This window comes from Sinocyclocheilus rhinocerous, unplaced genomic scaffold (genome assembly GCF_001515625.1).
Source record: "Sinocyclocheilus rhinocerous isolate Xijiao unplaced genomic scaffold, SAMN03320098_v1.1 scaffold120, whole genome shotgun sequence".
NCBI classification, from domain to species: Eukaryota; Metazoa; Chordata; class Actinopteri; order Cypriniformes; family Cyprinidae; genus Sinocyclocheilus; species Sinocyclocheilus rhinocerous.
The window spans coordinates 142,424-160,266 of NW_015657486.1; the positions used below are offsets into that span (position 1 = coordinate 142,424).

The 17,843-nt window shown below is 37.6% G+C and overlaps 1 protein-coding gene across 1 annotated transcript in view; it reads left to right on the forward strand.

Annotated features, from left to right (window-relative positions):
- The window catches only part of LOC107721028 (ephrin-A5b-like), a 122,647-nt gene extending 105,565 nt beyond the window's left edge, over positions 1–17,082 (forward strand). The window contains exons 3-5 of the mRNA XM_016528880.1: positions 12,561–12,626; positions 12,821–12,898; positions 15,808–17,082. Of these exons, the coding sequence (XP_016384366.1) occupies positions 12,561–12,626; positions 12,821–12,898; positions 15,808–15,932 (269 nt within the window). The 3' untranslated portion in view covers positions 15,933–17,082. The remainder of the gene's footprint in view (positions 1–12,560; positions 12,627–12,820; positions 12,899–15,807) is intronic.
- The last annotated feature ends 761 nt before the right edge of the window (positions 17,083–17,843 follow it).

Below are 17,843 nucleotides of genomic sequence, written 5' to 3' on the forward strand. Positions count from 1 at the left end.
GGTCTGAATACTTTCCGTACCCACTGTATATATATATATATATTTTTTTTTTTTACATTTTAAACAAAAGCATGGAACTCGCTACAGCAAAATAAAAACGTGTTTTTATTTTGTTTTTTTATTTCTGCCTTTAAAATGGCTTTGTGCGATTTTAAAGTTTGTTATAAGAGATTGACTTGTTCAAGCAAGCAAAATGAGGTATAAACATGACGTCATACTATAGAGTTACATTATTAGGTGAAATATCAGTCAGAAACCAGAAATACCTGTTCATCCAGGTCTGTTTTGTTTTTTTCAACTTCTCACATTTCTGATGGAGCGTTTAGGGCCACAGCTTGTTTCATTTCGGGTGTAATAAAAGTTTATTTCCCTCACTGTATGTCAGTGACAAAGCCATTTGTACATAATTCTCAACCGCATGGAGACTATAAGAAAATGCAATGTTTTCTCTCACTGGGTCGAGGCTGTAAATTTTGAGATTCACTTTCAAGGACGAACGCATATGAAATCCAGGCAGGGCATAAATCAATATGAATCAATATTCTTTGGGAAGAAAATGCGATTCGAGGGTTTCGCTGAAGGACACCTGTCGACAAGGTGAGATGAAAATGCAGGCAAACCTCATTAGTTTTCGCTCATAACGTGGAGTGAAAATCATCCAGCATATCGCTCTTCTCACGAGTCCCATCATCCTCGCTCGCGGTCCAAAGCCAACATCTGTGAAATACGTTTGCCCTCTCTGACTAATTGTTCTGTCTCACTGCACGGATCCGTCCGTCTCGCGCTGGAGTCTTTATTCAGCTCCTGCCAGATAGATCTTGGCAGCTTCTGTCTCTCTGGCGAACATCATAATTAATATACATCACGACAATCTTGTTGAACATAATTCCAAACAGAAAGTCAGAGCTGAAGCTGAAGCCCCACTTTTAGCTGCCATATTTTACTACACTGAAAGAGTCGTCGGTATTATTAATATCTGTATTAAGAAAGATGATTTCGCAATTAGGGACGGTTAAAGACGTCAGCTTTCTCTGGCAGGAATATTTAAGCAAATGTTCAATTAAAACCTCCTTTCCAGTTCATCCGTCAAGCTTTCATTTCGACTATAATGAATAACTGTCTAACTCCTTTTTAATAGTGTTTTATATCATACTGACGTCCATATCATTGCGCATTTCTTAATTATATTATTCAACTGATTGATTATGCTCATGTTCACTGAACGTTTATTTGGTCATATCTGCTGACAGTAACCTTGACCTTAAAGGTCAGAGACTAAAACTAGACGTACCTGGTGATTAGCTGGTTAGACTGAAAAATGCATCTTTCTCCATTGACAGACATTCCAAATTTATATGTTGTAAGCAAAATAGAAATATTATACTTATTAAATTTGTAAGAAAATATTGTAAATATTTTGCCAGTGTTTATTTTTATTATTTATTTATTTATTTTATTTTTTTGTTTGTTTTTATATTAATTATACTATTAATTATGTTATAATTGTTTTCTTTTCATTCTATTTCACTATTTTGTTTTATTTTTTATTTATTATGTTGTATTTTAGTTTTAAAACTAAAGTTTAATAATTAATTAATCAATAATTTTCAGGCTCAGGACTCATAGATTTTTACAACAGTTTTTTTTAATGGGTTTGGGAGCAATAATAATCATTTATATTGTGCCATTCTAAAGCTCAAGGACTCTTTATTGTCCATCAGATTACTACAGAAATAGGCAAAAAATATTGGAAATTTGGCACATGCATGTATTTTTTTGGGGAGAGAAAAAAAATACAAGAAGGAAGGAGGCAAAATAAGTTGGTCAAGCTATTTATTAATATTTATTATTTATGTAAATTGCATTTAATCAATTTATTTAGATGCTTCTTTGTTATTTATGTAAATTGCATTTATATAATTTATTTTGTGCTTCATACAACACAGGTTGTTTCAAAGCAGCTTCACAGTAATAAACAGGAAAATAACAGTGCTAATGTTGCGAAATTCGAAATTTTGAAATGGCTTTTCATCTATAAAGCAGTGTCATTATTCAGCTCAAATCAGTTCAGTGTTGATTCAATTCAGTTCAATAACAGTGTCAAGTTTTTTAGTCAGAGTCGCTGACTTGGTATTAGGGCTGTCAAAAAAAAATTCAAATTTCGAATATTCGTCGAATTTAAAATAAAAATCCACATTCGAATGCAAAAACGTTGCATTCGAATTTTAGGTGTGCGTTAAGGAGGCAGCCTTATCAGTGGCGCACGAAATTCGAGACTTTATGTCGGGGGGTTTTTTCCCATCCCACTGCAACTCAACACATTTACTCTGTGTGATTGGCTTTCGGCCCTTTGTATTAAACTATGAATATATACATGATGCTGTTTCGTTTATAGTTGTTTAAGCAACTTAATTAATTATAATTGGTTTATAAACATTATTTGAAACATTATGCACTTTTTTTCACAGATAGCCATGTTATCTTATGCTTTGAATAAACGTGCATTAGTAATATTTTGCTCGATGCGCCCTCTTGTGGCCTCAGGAGAGAAGCCAAACGTTTTTCTTCACCCTAACTGAAATTATGCATTTTAAATTCGATTATTTCGATTAATTCGAATTTTGATAATATGTTAGTAGACAAATTTGAATGTAGTTTTTCAGCCATTTTGACAGCCCGACTTGGTATTATTCAAATCAAGAGAAATTAATACTAAATATATGTCATGCAATAACAAAAGGTATAGAAACTAGTTCAGTCTAATTACATTTTACCCAGTATTTATGTTTGCTATGTATTTTTATAGTGTTTGATCACAGCTCGCTAGCTTAGCGACTCTTGAATGTCTGTTTTCATGGATTGTAGTTGATTGAATATTCACGTGAACTCTTGAGAATACAGAAGATCATTATGGTGTCGTTACTGATTTCAGATGGTGGTTATCAGTGACATTTCTCTAAATCGTTGTTTGAAGAGACACGGCGTCTGGAGCAGTCGTGAAGGTGGCGCTCAGTAGAAATGTTATCGCTCGCTCTGATTGCGGCCGTTCCTCACTGACTGACATTATCACTCCAGACTGTCACGTCTCTCTCTAATAGCAGCAGCTGGGAAAAGTCTACCGGATTTTTAGTGGTGCTCTTACCTGTTTAAACACTGCAAAAAAAAAAATCCTTAGTATTTTTGTCTTGTTTTCCATTAAAAATATCTAAAGATTCTTAAATCAAGATAAATTTACCTGAGAAGCAAAGATGGTAGATGTAGATGGTAAAGAAACAGCTTGTGTGTTTGTGTGTTGCTGTGTGATTGCTAGAGTGTTCTGTGTGGTTGCCAAGGTGTTGCTATGTGGTTGCTAGGGTGTTGATATGTGATTGCTAGGGTGTTCTGTATGGTTGCCAGGGTGTTGCTATGTGGTTGCTAGGGTGTTCTGTGTGTTCGCCAGGGTGTTGCTATGCAGTTGCTAAGGTGTTGATATGTGATTGCTAGGTTGTTTTGTATGGTTGCCACGGTGTTGCTATGTGGTTGCAATGGGTGTTCTGTGTGGTCACCTAGGTGTTGCTATGCAGTTGCTAGAGTGTTCTGTGTGGTTTCCAGGGTGTTGCTTTGTGGTCACTAGAGTGGTCTGTTTGGTTGCCAGGGTGTTGCTACTGTATGTGGTTGTTGTGTATGGTTGCCATGTTGTTGCTGCTTGATTGTTAGTGTGTTCTGTGCAGTCACCAGGGTGTTGCTATGCAGTTGATAGAGTGTTCTGTGTGGTTTCCAGGGTGTAGCTATGCAGTTGCTAAGGTGTTGATATGTGATTGCTAGGGTGCTCTTTATGGTTGCCAGGGTGTTGTTGTGTGATTTCTAGGGTGTTCTGTGTGGTCACCTGGGTGTTGCTATGCAGTTGCTGGAGTGTTCTGTATGGTTTCTAGGGTGTTGCTACTGCATGTGGTTGCTAGGGTGTTCTGTGTGGTTTCCAGGCTGTCGCTATATGATTGCTAGGATGTTCTGTGTGGTTGCCAGGTTGTTGCTATTGTATGTGGTTGCTATGGTTTGGGGGGTGGGGGTGTTTCACCAGGGTGTTTCTATGCATTTGCTAAGGTGTTGCTTTGTGATTGCTAGGGTGTTCTGTGTGGTCACCTGGGTGTTGCTATGTGGTTGCTAGGGTGATCTTGTGTGGTTGCCAGGGTGTTTCTACTGTATGTGGTTGCCAGGGTGTTGTGTATGGTTGCCATGGTTTTGCTGTTTGTTAGTGTGTTCTGTGCAGTCACCATGGTGTTGCTATGCAGTTGCTAAGGCGTTCTGTGTCGTCACCTGAGTGTTGCTATAGGGTTGCTAGGCTTTTCTATGTTTGAGGGTGTCAGTAATGTCAGTGTGTGTAATACAGTCTGCAAACAATATAACATCAAAAGCTCCTATTACTTTTTCTACATCAATAAAACAGCTCACTGTGACGCATGTGGGCCAGCGTTCAGCAGCAATGTGTTGTTTTACAAATGTGCCTGTGATTTTCATTAGTCAGAGATTTGTAGTGTGATCACGGTAGTACAGCTTATTGGAAATGTACAATGAGGATCAAAATGACAAATTGCTGTTTGCGAGATGAAAAAAACCTGTCTTGTGTTCCTTCAGTGCGGTCAGTGAGGTTTTGTGTTTTTATGCTGTTATCCACTTGAGCAGGTTAATTGAGACATGAGGTGAAATCAAACAAGGATGTAATTCATCATGTTTTTGTCTCAGAGAGGAGACGGTGTCCATCAGGAGGGATTTCTTATCTGAGACAAACACTGTTTTTCTTTCTGCGCTGCTGTAGAAAGTGACGCTGAAAATGGAAAATGCAGGAAGCTGTTTAGTGACGTTCACATCTGCAGCCTATTGAGCTGAATACAGTGTGAGCCATGTGAGCATGTCTCTCTGAGGTCAAAGGTCAGGGCGCACTGCTGACCCCCCACCTCGAAAGGCTTGAGACAGCATCTTTTTCTAATATTGTGAATTTAAGGATGGATTTTAATCTCCCAAGGTCTCCAAATCCAATATTACAGGAGGGAGTCATTGGATGAGAGGAGTTTTTTGTCTGACGCGAGTGGAATTGGAAAATCTGGATGCGGTTTGGAGTCTCAGGAACAGCGCGGGGGGGTTATGACCTCACGGACGCTTATTAAAACACGCTTTACCCTCTCTGGCGACTGTCTAGTGACTGCTGCAGGTTTGATAGATGCTGTAAGAGATGCAGTCGCTATCAGAGTTGGTGCCATTCAGAATTACATTGGGAGTGACTTTTAAATTCCTGGATTTGAATAAGAACAATGAACAGGATTCCGAATTGGAATTCAAATTTGAATATGTGGTACATAACTGGAATACATTCAACAAAATGTTGTAAGTGTAAGTTTAATTTAATTTAAAATAAGTTAATTTATTGTAATGAAATACATTGTTATGTAGACTGCTAAATCAATACTTTTATTTATCAAGGATGCTAATGCATTTATAATGTTACAAAAGATTTCTATTTCAAATAAATGCTGTTATTTTGAACTTTCCATTCATCTGTGAATCCTGAAAAATAAAGTGTATCACAGTTTCCACAAAAATATTGGACAGCACAGCTGTTTTCAACATTGATAATAATCAGAAATGTTTCATGAGCAGCAAATCAGCATATTAGAATGATTTCTGAAGATCATGTGACACTGAAGACTGGAGTAATGATGCTGAAAATTCAGCTGCGCATCACAGAAATAAAATACATTTTAAAAGATTCACATAGAAAACAGTTATTTGAAATAATAATAATAATATTTCACAATATTGCTTTTTATATATTATTAATTTCCGCTTCCTTTCATTCCAATTCAGCATCCTGCATGTTGTGGTCAATTCAAATTAAACTCACACAAAGGAAGCCCATTCTTAAATTCTGTATTTTGCCTGACCGTGGTTGCCATGGTAACGGCGATCCATTTGCATGAGGGCAGTGATGTAGATCAGTTTAATGACAGATGAACTGAGTTTATTATATTTCTGTGCATGAGCTGCAGACGGAGCCAGCACATCTCTCACGTTCATGAAGACTCCTGGCGTTTCATCACCTCTCCTGCGGTGTGAAGGAGCATGTCAGCCATTATCATGTCTTTGATGAATGGAACCTTCTCCTTTTCTTTGTTTTGCTTCATCTGATTCCCTTCTGCGTCCGTCCTCTGGGTCGCAACACTTCCCGGCGTCCCGCTGTTTTCCTCTTCCTGTGTGTGTGACTGTAACATTCGGTGGCACGCGGCCCGGACCTGCCCGCCTGCCAGACAGCATCTTACACTTACTGAAAGACGCTGCCAAAGAGCGTCTGTGCGGATCATCACACACACACACTCGCTCGCCAGAGGCTATGCACTTCCGGAGACCGTGTCTATGAATAGCATCTGTGAGAATTCTCCTAATGTGTTTTCACATTAGATTGAAGTGTGATCCGTGTGCCTGCAGATCTGTAAATGAACATGAACTGCATCAGTAAATAACATGTTTACTGTGGTTGCCAGGGTGTTGCTATGCAGTTGCAAGGGTGTTCTGTGTGATGTTCCGCCTAGTTGCCAGGGTGTTGCTTTGCAGTTGCTAGGGTGTTCTGTGATGTTATGCCTAGTTGCCTGGGTGTTGCTTTGCAGTTGCTAGGGTGTTCTGTCTAGTTGCCTGGGTGTTTCCAATGGGTTGCAATTGTTAGGGTGTTGCTATGCCTCAGTAAAACACGTGTTTACAGTGGTTTCCATGGTGTTGCTATGTGATTGCTAGGGTGTTCTGCCTAGTTGCCTGGGTGTTTCCAAACATGTTTACAGTGGTTGCCAGGGTTTTTCTGTGCAGTTGCTAGGGTGGTTCTGTCTAGTTGCCTGGGTGTTTGCAGAGGGTTTCAGTTGCTAGGGTGTTGCTATGCATCAGGAAAAAAAATATTGTTTACAGTGGTTGCCAGGTTGTTGCTGTGCAGTTGCAAGGGTGTTCTGCCTGATTGCTAGGGTGTTCTGCCTAGTTTCCTGGGTGTTTCCAAGGGCTTGCAGTTGTTAGGGTGTTGCTATGCATCAGTAAAAAAACATGTCTACAGTGCTTGCCAGGGTATTGCTATGTGACTGCTAGGGTGTTCTTTCTGGTTGCCTGGGTGTTTCCATGAGGTTGCAGTTGTTAGGGTGTTGCTATGCATTAGTAAAAAACATTTACAGTGGTTGCCAGGGTGTTGCTGTGCCGTTTCTAGGGTGTTCTGTGTGATTGCTAGGGTGTTCTGCCTAGTTGTCAAGGTGTTGCTGTTGCCAGGGTGTTGCTTTGCAGTTGCTAGGGTGTTCTTTCTAGTTGCCAGGGTGTTGACAGGGTTTTGCCGTTGTTTGGGTGTTGCTATGCAGAAGCTAAGGTGTTCTCTGCAATTGCTAGGGTGTTCTGTCTAGTTGCCTGGGTATTTCCAGGGGGCTGCAGTTGCAAGGGTGTTGCTTTGCAGTTGCTAGGGTATTCTGTTTAGTTGCCTGGGTGTTTCCAGAAGGTTGCAGTTGCTAGGGTGTTGCTATGCATCAGTAAAAAAAAAACATCTTTACAGTGGTTGCCAGGGTGTTGCTATTAGTTGCTAGGGTGTTCTGTGTGGTTGCCAGGGTGTTGCTATGTGGTTGCTAGGGTGTTCTGTGTGGTTGCCAGGGTGTTGCTATTTGGTTGCTAGGGTGTTCTGTATGGTCTGTATGAAGTGGAATCCATATGTCCTGCCAGCAGGTCTTCTGATGAATGTAAATTCAGGTGCATCAGTAATAACATGTTTACAGCAGGAAGAAACTCTTCAGTGGACCAGACGAGCCATCTGAGGTCCATCTGTAATATTTGTTTCATGGCCCTCTTTTTCCATTGATGGCCTTTCAAAAATATCTGTAAATAAAGAATTTTTTGTTGTTGCAACATGTGTATTGCTAATATTTCATTACTTTACAGTTGATGTCTTTGAAAGCTCTTATAATTGTGAATTTTGTGTTCTTGTCATAATGATGAAAGTCTCTGGTGTCTTGTAGAAATTAAAAGCACATTAAATTACAATGTGTTCCCTCCAGATAACAGTGCAGTTGAGCTGAATTGGCAGTAATGAGAACATGTTTAAAAACACCTGCTGCTGATCCACTGCATGGTGTGAATGAGTTTGTGTCGTCTCCTGTGAAAGTCTTACTATCATACTGAGATGGCAGAGAGATGGAAATATATCTACATGCCTTATTCATTTATCAGGTACTTTTTTAATAACTATTTTTTTACATTGATGAATGTGAGTCATGCAAAACTCACCAAACTAACTAGGGGATTCGAGGTGGTTGCCAAGGTGTTGCTATACTGTTTCTAGGGTGTTCTATGTAGTTTGGTTGGTTGGTTGTTCTGGTGGTTGCCAAGGTGTTGCTATGCAGTTACTAAGGTGTTGCTATACGGTTTATAGGGTACTTTGGTTGGCTGGGTGTTTCTATGTGATTGCTAGAATTTTCTGTGTGGTAGTCATGGTGTTCCTATGTGGTTGCTATAGTGGTTTCTAGGGTGTCCTGGCTGGTTAGCAAGGTGTTGCTATGAAGTTTCTACGGTTGCATTGTGGTTGTTAGGGTGTGGTTGCCAGGGTGTTGCTATGTGATTGCTAGGGTGTTCTGTGTGGTTTCCAGGGTGTTGCTATGGGATTGCTAGAGTGTGTAGTTGCCAAGGGGTTGCCAGGGTGGTTCAGTTGCTAGGGTATTGCTCTACAGTATTCTGGGTGGTTACCAGGTTGTTGCTATGTGGTTGCAAGGGTGTTCTGTGTAGTTTCCGGGGTGCTGTTGTTGCTAGGCTATTGCTCTGCAGATGATAAATTATTCTGAGTGGTTACCAGGGTGTTGTTATGCATGTCTTTGTAATTGCCTTTTTAGCAACACATTTTATATGTGTTTATATGAGGTTTTGTCATATATAGGTTCACAGGTGTAACACTTCAATCTCTCTCTTGCTCTCTCTCTCTCTCACACACACACACACACACACACTCTCTTTCGCTTTCATTTGCATGTACATGATGAGAGAGACAGCAGCACTAAAGCGGAGAGGCAGATGAGGGCTGTGAGAAATGCACTTCATCTCTGCTGATGCTATTAGTCGAGGCTCTTTATGGATGAGGACAAATTGAGAAAGCTCTGCCGCTGGCTACGGCGCTCAAAAGAGAGCGCTGCACATTTAATAACTCTGCATTCGTATGTTGTCTTTGTCAAATGAAATAAATGCTGATTAGCATACTTGCCCAAAGGCTGGGCTGACTCTGACAGGAGTACACGTTTGCCAGATTTCCAATCGGAAAATTTGTTTGATTATTAAGCCGCATGCAGGAGAAGTGCAGGAGGCAGTGTTCCTGTAAATGTGTTCATTTCATTACGGCACACGTGGAAAACTTGTTTCTGTCTACAAACTGGACATTGTTCTGGAAGTTGGTGCTCAAAGGTTTGGGGGCAGTAAAAAAAAAAGTAATGTTTTTTAAAGAACCCTTATATGCTCATCAAGGCTGCATTTATTTGTTTAAAAATATAGTAAAAACAGTAATAATGTGAAATATTTCTACAATTTCAATTTTTTTTTCTATGTGAATATCTGTTAAACTGTCATTTATTTCTGTGATGCGCAGCTGTATTTTCAGCATCATTACTGCAGTCTTCAGTGTCACATGATCTTCAGAAATCATTCTAATATGCTGATTTGCTGCTCAAGAAACATTTCTGATTAATATCAATGTTGAAAACAGTTGTGCTGCCCAATATTTTTGTAGAACCTGTGATACATTTTATTTTTCAGGATTCACAGATGAATAGAAAGTTCAAAAGAACAGCATTTATTTGAAATACAGATCTTTTGTCACATTATAAATGTCTTTATTGTCACTTCAATGATCAATTTAATCCATCCTTGATGAGCATCTGTTAAAAAAAAAAATACTTACCCCAAACCTTAAAACGTTTATTAAAAATATATAAAATATAATTCAAGGTTCTTCAAAGACTACCATGGTTAAAAAAAAAGAGAAACATGGTATTACAAAGTACAAAAAACGTTCTGTAAGTGATGTACCGTAACATGTTGCCTGTAATGTAATCCAGTTTAGCAAGCAGGAATACACTGACAGTCATGTATTTCTGTTTGTTGGGTTTATTTGGCTCTTGCTTTGTGAAACTATCATTTGGATTCATGACATTCTTCAGGTGTTAGGTTTTATTCCATTAATAACTCAAGCGGCACAGAATACTGATCAAGATTGCGTTTCACTTAATAAATGTGCATTACACATACAGATGTCACTATTAAACTGTCAATATGTGATGATGTGAAGATATTCAGTATGTTTCATAGCATATTAATATGCTCAATAAATGATTCTGAGCCACCGTTAGATATCGGTGTAACATTTTGCATTTAAAGGTATGAGAAACAATGATCACATTTTTAGTGAAACATCAGTACTGATGCAATTTTGATGCATGGAAATCAAAACTGACCCTATTTACTTTCATAATGGTGTTATTGCGGCTGTTTCTGAAATCAGTTCCCTATGGATAAAATCAAGTCCTGGCCTACATTTATTGTCCATCTGTTTCATTCAGAAATGCATCACATTATGGAGGTAAACGGCTTGCGATTGTTGACTCTGAGGTGTTAAAAGACAGTGTGGACTATAATGTAGGAACTCGACACATCCCACACACACCACAACACATTCCCACCAAAGATCACTGAATAAAATCCCCTGTTGAGAGTAATTAGCCTTAATTAATCTAAACGTTGAACTTGCACTGTGCTGTCCGTCTTAATAAAGCTCACAGAATAATCTCAGATGAACATAGAATTCCTCAGGGTTTTCTCTTTCACGGCTTAAGAAACTTCACATTTATGACTCATTGAAAGAGCTGATTTCTTGCCGTTTCTCCTAAAATTGCTAAGTAAAAATAGACATTAATTAGTCAAATGTTGACAGATGCAAAGCACAGATCATTTAGTCTTGGGAGACTTGTGTTTGAGTTCATATTGATATCTTTTTTTTTTCCAAAAGAAAAATACTTTTGCCTTCCACCGAGGAAATTTACGCTTGCAAAACTATTGCATTCCCCAAGAAACTTTGCTTTAATTTGCAAAACAATTGTGATTCTCTCTTTAAATGTTTGCATTCCGCTGATGAGCTTTGTGTTTGTTCACTTGCAAAATATTAGCATTTTCTGAGAAATTTTGTTTTCGCTTGCAAAACATTTATTTGCAAAACATTTGTTCGCTTGCAGAAATTTTTGCATTCCCCGAGAAACTGTTGACTTACAAAATATTTGTTTGCTTGTAAAAATTGTGCATTTCCAGAGAAACATTGTTTTCGCTTGCAAAACATTTGTTTGCTTGCAAAATTTTTGCATTACCTAAGAAATGTTTTCGCTTGAGAAACTCTGAGAAACTGTTTTTTCTTGCAAAAACATTTGTGTTCACTTTTGTATTCCCAGAGAAACTGTTCACTCACAAAACATATTTGCTTGCAAAATGTTTGCATTCCAGAAGAAACTTTTTCACTTGCAAAACATTTTTTACTTGGAAAACATTTGTTTGCTTGCTAAATTTTTGCATTCCCCAAGAAACTTTGTTTTCGCTTGCAAAACATTTGTGTTTGCTGGCAAAATATTTGCATTTCCTGAGAAATTGTTCACTTGCAAAACATTTGTTTGCTTGCAAAACATTTGTATTCTCGCGCAAAATTTTTGTGTTCTCTGAGAAATGTTGTTTTCACTTGCAAAGTATTTGTTCGCTTGTAAAGTTTTTGCGTTCCCGAACAAACTTTGTTTTCACTTCCAAAACATTTGTGTTCGCTTGCAACATTTTTGCATTTCCCGAGAAACTGTTAACTTACAAAACATCTGTTTGCTTGCAAAACATTTGTGCTCACTTGCAAAATGTTTGCGTTCTCTGAGAAAAGTTTTGGAACACAGCAGGTTTTGTGCGAGCAAACATGGTTTCTCTTAGAAAATGCACCGAAATATAATTTTTCCAACACCTTTTCCTTTTAGAGGCTCCGTAGGATACTTCAGTCAGATCTCCATTTAATTCTGTTTCTGTCTAGCAGAAACAGTTGATATTCTGGGGAGATCTTTGTGTGATTTGTCTTCCCTACTGGACCTTAAATGTAGCATTCAAGAAACACATTTCATACTTTGCCTAAAAATAAACTTGAGATGAAGTCACTCTATAATTTCAGCTGCGATTTTCCTCTTTTGAATTACGTCCAGTACATTTGTGTTCAAAACTCTCTGATAAACCAGCAGACTGCTAGTGACAGAAAACCACAAATGACAGCGTGACACCCCGCAGGCGCCGCGTGTGTGTGACTGTGTGTGTGTGTGTGTGTGTGTGTGTGTGTGTGCACACGCCCTTTAGATTCCACAGGAAAGGAGCAATTTCCTACTTCGGACCACAAAATATACCCGCAAGCCGCAGCTTTATAGGATAGTGTGTGTGTGTGTGTGTGTGTAGTGTGAGACCAAGACGATATCTTTCTCAGGTGTTTGTGTGTGTGTACTCACCTTCTCTTATCTCTTCTTTGTGTTTTACAGCATCCATGATCACAGAAACCGGGAGAAGGTCGTGTCTCAAGCTGAAAGTCTTTGTGAGACCACCGAGTAAGTGTAACTGATTACAAAACACACACGGTTTGGAAACTCCCATGCCTTTCAATGCAACACACTTTAATGGACATTAATGGCAGGTGACTACTTCTGTGTGCTTTCCTCTGATTGGCAGGTGGGTCGGGCTGCTGAATTACCACTAACATGATTGGCTTACGGTATCTTTTTCATTTCTTCTGTTTTTGTAGATGGCTGCGAGAAAACCATAGGCGTTCATGACCGCGTTTTTGTCGATGACAAAGTAGACAATGCATTAGAACCAAGAGGTCAGTATGGCTTGACATCACCTTCGCTCTGTTCAGTCTGTGTGCTTTAGTTCCTCTAATCACTCTGTGCATGTGTATTAATGTACCTCGAATTGAGTTGCGCCTGCAGCTCCTCTGACACTTCGAACCACAAAGACTGTTTTATTTATGCATGAGGTACACATCGTATTAATAATGCATTCTCTTGTAATAGCTGAGGGCTGTCTGTCGACATCTCCACCCTGTGCTCAAGCAATTAAGTGACCAGAAATGAGCCATGTGACCTTTCAGTGAGCCAAAAGCTTCAGTCAGTCAGCGTCTATCATGCCTTCCAGCTGAAATGCATGGATTATACTCACAATATATGCATGCACGTTGGTTACGGGAAGAATTAAGATCCAAAACTTGGATATGCATGAAGGTTTTGTGCCAAATTAGCAGTGTTAGGTGGGACGATGCCAAGCTTGTTTTGGCTTCTCCCTGATGAAACCTATTACATCCAAACACATGGCACTTACTAACATATGCACCACTCTCGGCTCGTAATATTTATTGCCATTTCTGTCACGCCAGCTTTGACTTTCATGGTGTCATGATCAAACATTGGTGCTGCATTCAAATTCAAGATGTAATGAAATAGACAAAGGGAAAAATCTGAATGTTGACTATTGGTATAAAATCTTAACCAACCACTGTGGCATGAAATGACCGTGACCACCGTTTGCTTTGTTTTTATGTGGCGTTTAATGCCAAATCTGTCCATAACCATATGAATCCAGTCATAAAAAATGCAGAATGTCACAAATGTGGCCCAATTTGGAAAGTAGTGCTGTACATTTAATAAAATCACAATATTGAATAGTATATTAAAGCACAAAAAGACTATTAAATTAAGAAGTCTGACAGACACTTTGTCAGCATTTCACCATTTAATTTAAGAAAACTCTTAAAATGCACACAGCCACAATTAGTCTGGTTAAACGTTCGGTTAAACTTGACGAAATTATGACAGAAACATATTGTGCAACAGAATGTTCTTCTTAAAATAATAATGATAATAACAGTAATAGCAATACAGTTTATTAAAGCATAATGTTTTAAGGAATATCAAAATTTTTTCATTCACATTTTACTTTAAACTGTAAACCTTTTGCAGCACTTCGTTTGCCAGAAAGATAAACGGAATTGTTGAAATTTAATTTGTAAGCATTTTAAAATATTAATTAAATTGTTAAAGTCTTGTGCATTAATTTGAATACCATTGTTTTTGACAATAAATTTGTATTAAAAATCATAAAACAGAACAATTAAGAACAGACAACAACATTTCTGGAAAAAATAGACATTTATGTATTTAATTTTTTACCATTTTAATAAATTATTAAAGTTTTATTAATTCAATTAATTAGATATGCTTTTTGATTATCGAAATTTATTTTATTCCAGTGCGTCATCGCATCCGATATTCGTTTCGCTTTTCCGCGCTCAGTGTGGAAAGGCTTTTAGAATGTCTGAAGTGAACTATCAAAATAAAGTGTTCTCATTTCACAGAGCCAGTTTCAGTTCGGTGAGCGGACAGTGGGTGATCATGGTGAAAAGCTGTTGAAAATGCACGTTTATATCAATTAACACTGCAGATAGTGTCAGTGTAGTTGAACACAGTATTGTTTTCTCATGCATTTTCACCTTGCCAACACACACCCACCCTGGCATGGGTTGCTGGCAGGCGCCGTGTCATGATGGAGGCATTGATTTATTAGTCCAGATCCCCACTGAGAGGCTGGAGGTGTCTGTCTGCCCGCCTGAATGAGCCAGCAAACTGCTCTGTCCTCCCCTCCCAAGCATATTTATCTGTCTCCTTTAGCGCCACACCTGTCCGTTTCTCCCGCTGACGTCCTCAGAGAGACGCTGTGCTTTCCAAAGCCATATCACGCTCACTGATGATAACCGCAGTCTGTGTCTGCACCAATAAACCAGCAGAACTGCACTGAGACTCCGTTATTACTGAGGATTCTGGGGTTATTTGCTGCTTTAAGTTTAAATGGCAGATGGACGTGCACCGGTGTTATTTTAGTATCTTTGAGATCATGATATTATAGTTTTTATTAATATTTTTGTTTTAATTTTAGTAATTTTGTTGAGTTTTTGCCCACAAACAGAGTACTAACTCTGAAAAAAACTGAAAATTGAAAAACTGAAAATTATTATTGTAATAAAATTTTAATTAAACCATTAAAATGCGATCCATAAAAATATATACAGTATATATATAAAATATAAAATATTATATATATAAAATAACAAATATATCTAATATTATAAAATATATCTAATATAATACAGCCCTATAACCTGCTGTACAAAACATTATTTTAGTATCACTTGGTCACGTTTAAAGTTTGTATTATTATTTTGAATTACTTTGTTTTCATTTAAATTTTCAGTTAAAGTTTTAGTAATTTAGTTGTTTTTTTTAAACATGTCTACGTAGTTTTTCACATTTTTGTCAGTTTTAATTTTTATAAAATGAATACATCACTAAACTAAATGAAAATGAGAAATGTTGCCTTTCAACTAGCTGAAATAAACTTTTTCAGCGAAATACGTATTGTAATTTTTATTTCAATGAAAGTTTATTTTATTTCAAGCATTTCATGTTTTTTTAATGGTTTTAGTTAAACACTTTTGGCACCATTATTGTTAAATGTTTTGTGAATGTATATATAAAATTGTAATAATGTAATGTAATCATTTTTAAAAATGTAATATATAAAATGTTACATATTAATAGGCGGGGAAATGCAATCCATAAAAAATATTTTTTTTGTGGGGTGGGTGGGTCTTGGAATGTAAATGTTGAAATAATTTCCAAAAATTTCCAAAATTCTATATAGAAGTGGCTAACGTTTTTTTGGTCTCCTCACTTCCAGACGACACCAGTCACGAGGCCGAACCGTCCCGGAGCGACGTGTCGACTTCAGGCCTGCGGCACCAAACGTCGGGGCCCCTGCTGGCCCTGCTGCTGCTCTGCATCTCTGTGTTCCTCACCTTATAGCCCCTCACCGGCCCCTCAAGCAGCCCCCGGGAAACCCCACGTGTCTTGAGATCCACCAGGAACACGTCTGCTGCGCTTTCGTTTTGTTTTCCAATATTTAAGTGGTCCTTTGCTGTCTTTGATTAAGAAAAGTCGATTAGCCGTGCAAAGAAGAAATGCAGATCGCCCGTTTAACCAATCGACTGGCGGCCGGTCGCTGGGGATTGGCTGCTGGGAGGAAGGGGGCGGAGTCTCAGATTTGATTTGGGTCCATTGGGAGCGAGTCGCTCTTTTGTGGGTAATTAGAGAATGCGTTAAGAAACGCTCCGTGAGAACTGGAGGTTTTTAGGTCGGTTTCACATAAAACAGACATAAACATCAACCCGAGTTCACCGGCTCTGCTGTTAGCGATATTATATATACACAAAGACTCTTGCCTTTCGTCCTTCGTCTGCCTTCCCTTAACAAATTGCAGAATGCATCGGAGGAAACGGTCTGTTATGCATCTCGCAGCAGGATCTTTCCCAATCGCAGGAAGACGTATAGTATTGGTTAGTCTGAATTTAGATTTGATTCTCTACTGCAATTCGAGGGACTTGTCTTAGTAGACCACACCACTAAAAACAATGATTTTGTATTTTGTAAGATAAACTTAACTGCAACATAAATATCTATATTTTTCCTATGACCTTTTATCAATTGATATGAGATATCAACATTAACGGATCATGGAAATTCTTTTCTTGTCATAACTGTGTGTCCGACTCTCTATTAGGAACCAAATACGTTGTTAAGGGGCTCCGCACGATGTTCCCCCTTTACATGGGTGGAAAAAAATAAGCATTTGTTTGAATAGGCCTTATACTGTACACTATACTAATATCTCCTGGAAGTGCTTCGAGTTCAGCGTTTCCATCGGAGAAAATCAAGTTTAGTTTCATTTGTTGATTTCATTAATGCATTAGTTTGTTCTGTAGCTGTTAATTGGTGCAGTTCTGACTCGTTTAATGTGCTGATGCGACATACGCAAGACATTAGAACATGGGCATTTTTCTCCTCCCGAAGCCATATATGATAGAAGAACCGATGGGTGAATCTCACCAAACCTAAATCATATTTCACCACAGAATCGAGAAAAAAAATAAAAAATAAAAATTTTTTTCAACAAACAAAATGAAGCATATTTTAGGACTAATTAAAATAGTTAGTCCTAAAATATAGGACTTTTTTCGAACCCCATCCCATATTTAAATTACATTTATAATTTTGTAATTATACAGAATTTTTATATTCTGTCCTATATTTTAATTTGATCATTTATTTAAAAGAGTACATTATTTAAAGGTGTTGTGTGTATATTATAATCATTTAAAAATGTAACTTAATAATTGTAAAAAATGTCATAATATATAATTACATATAAATTATTGTAGGTATATATATATAATTAATATGCAATTAAATTTTTTTAATTATTACATTACATTTTTAAGTTATTACATTTTAAATTAAAATTTTGTTCGGTGTCACAAAAATCACACACTTCACCATTAAATTAAGTATTTATTTATCACCATAGTATCTGTTGTATTACCTTTTAAATATTTGATGATTAAGATATAAAAATATCACTACAGTAATTAGTAAATCAGTTGCAGTGATCAAAAATGAGTTACACTTTACTATTGTAAAGGTACTATTGTGTAGGTCTAATTCGTTAATGTTAGCTAACAAGAGCTAAAAAAAAAAATAAGCAATGCATTTCTTACAGCATTTATAAATCTGTTAATGTAAATACAGTTCATGTTAGTTATGATCATATGTGACCCTGGAGCACAAAACCAGTCATAAGGGTAAATTTTTCAAAATTGAGATTTATGCAAAATCTGAAAGCTGACTAAATAATCTTTCCACTGATGTATGGTTTGTTAG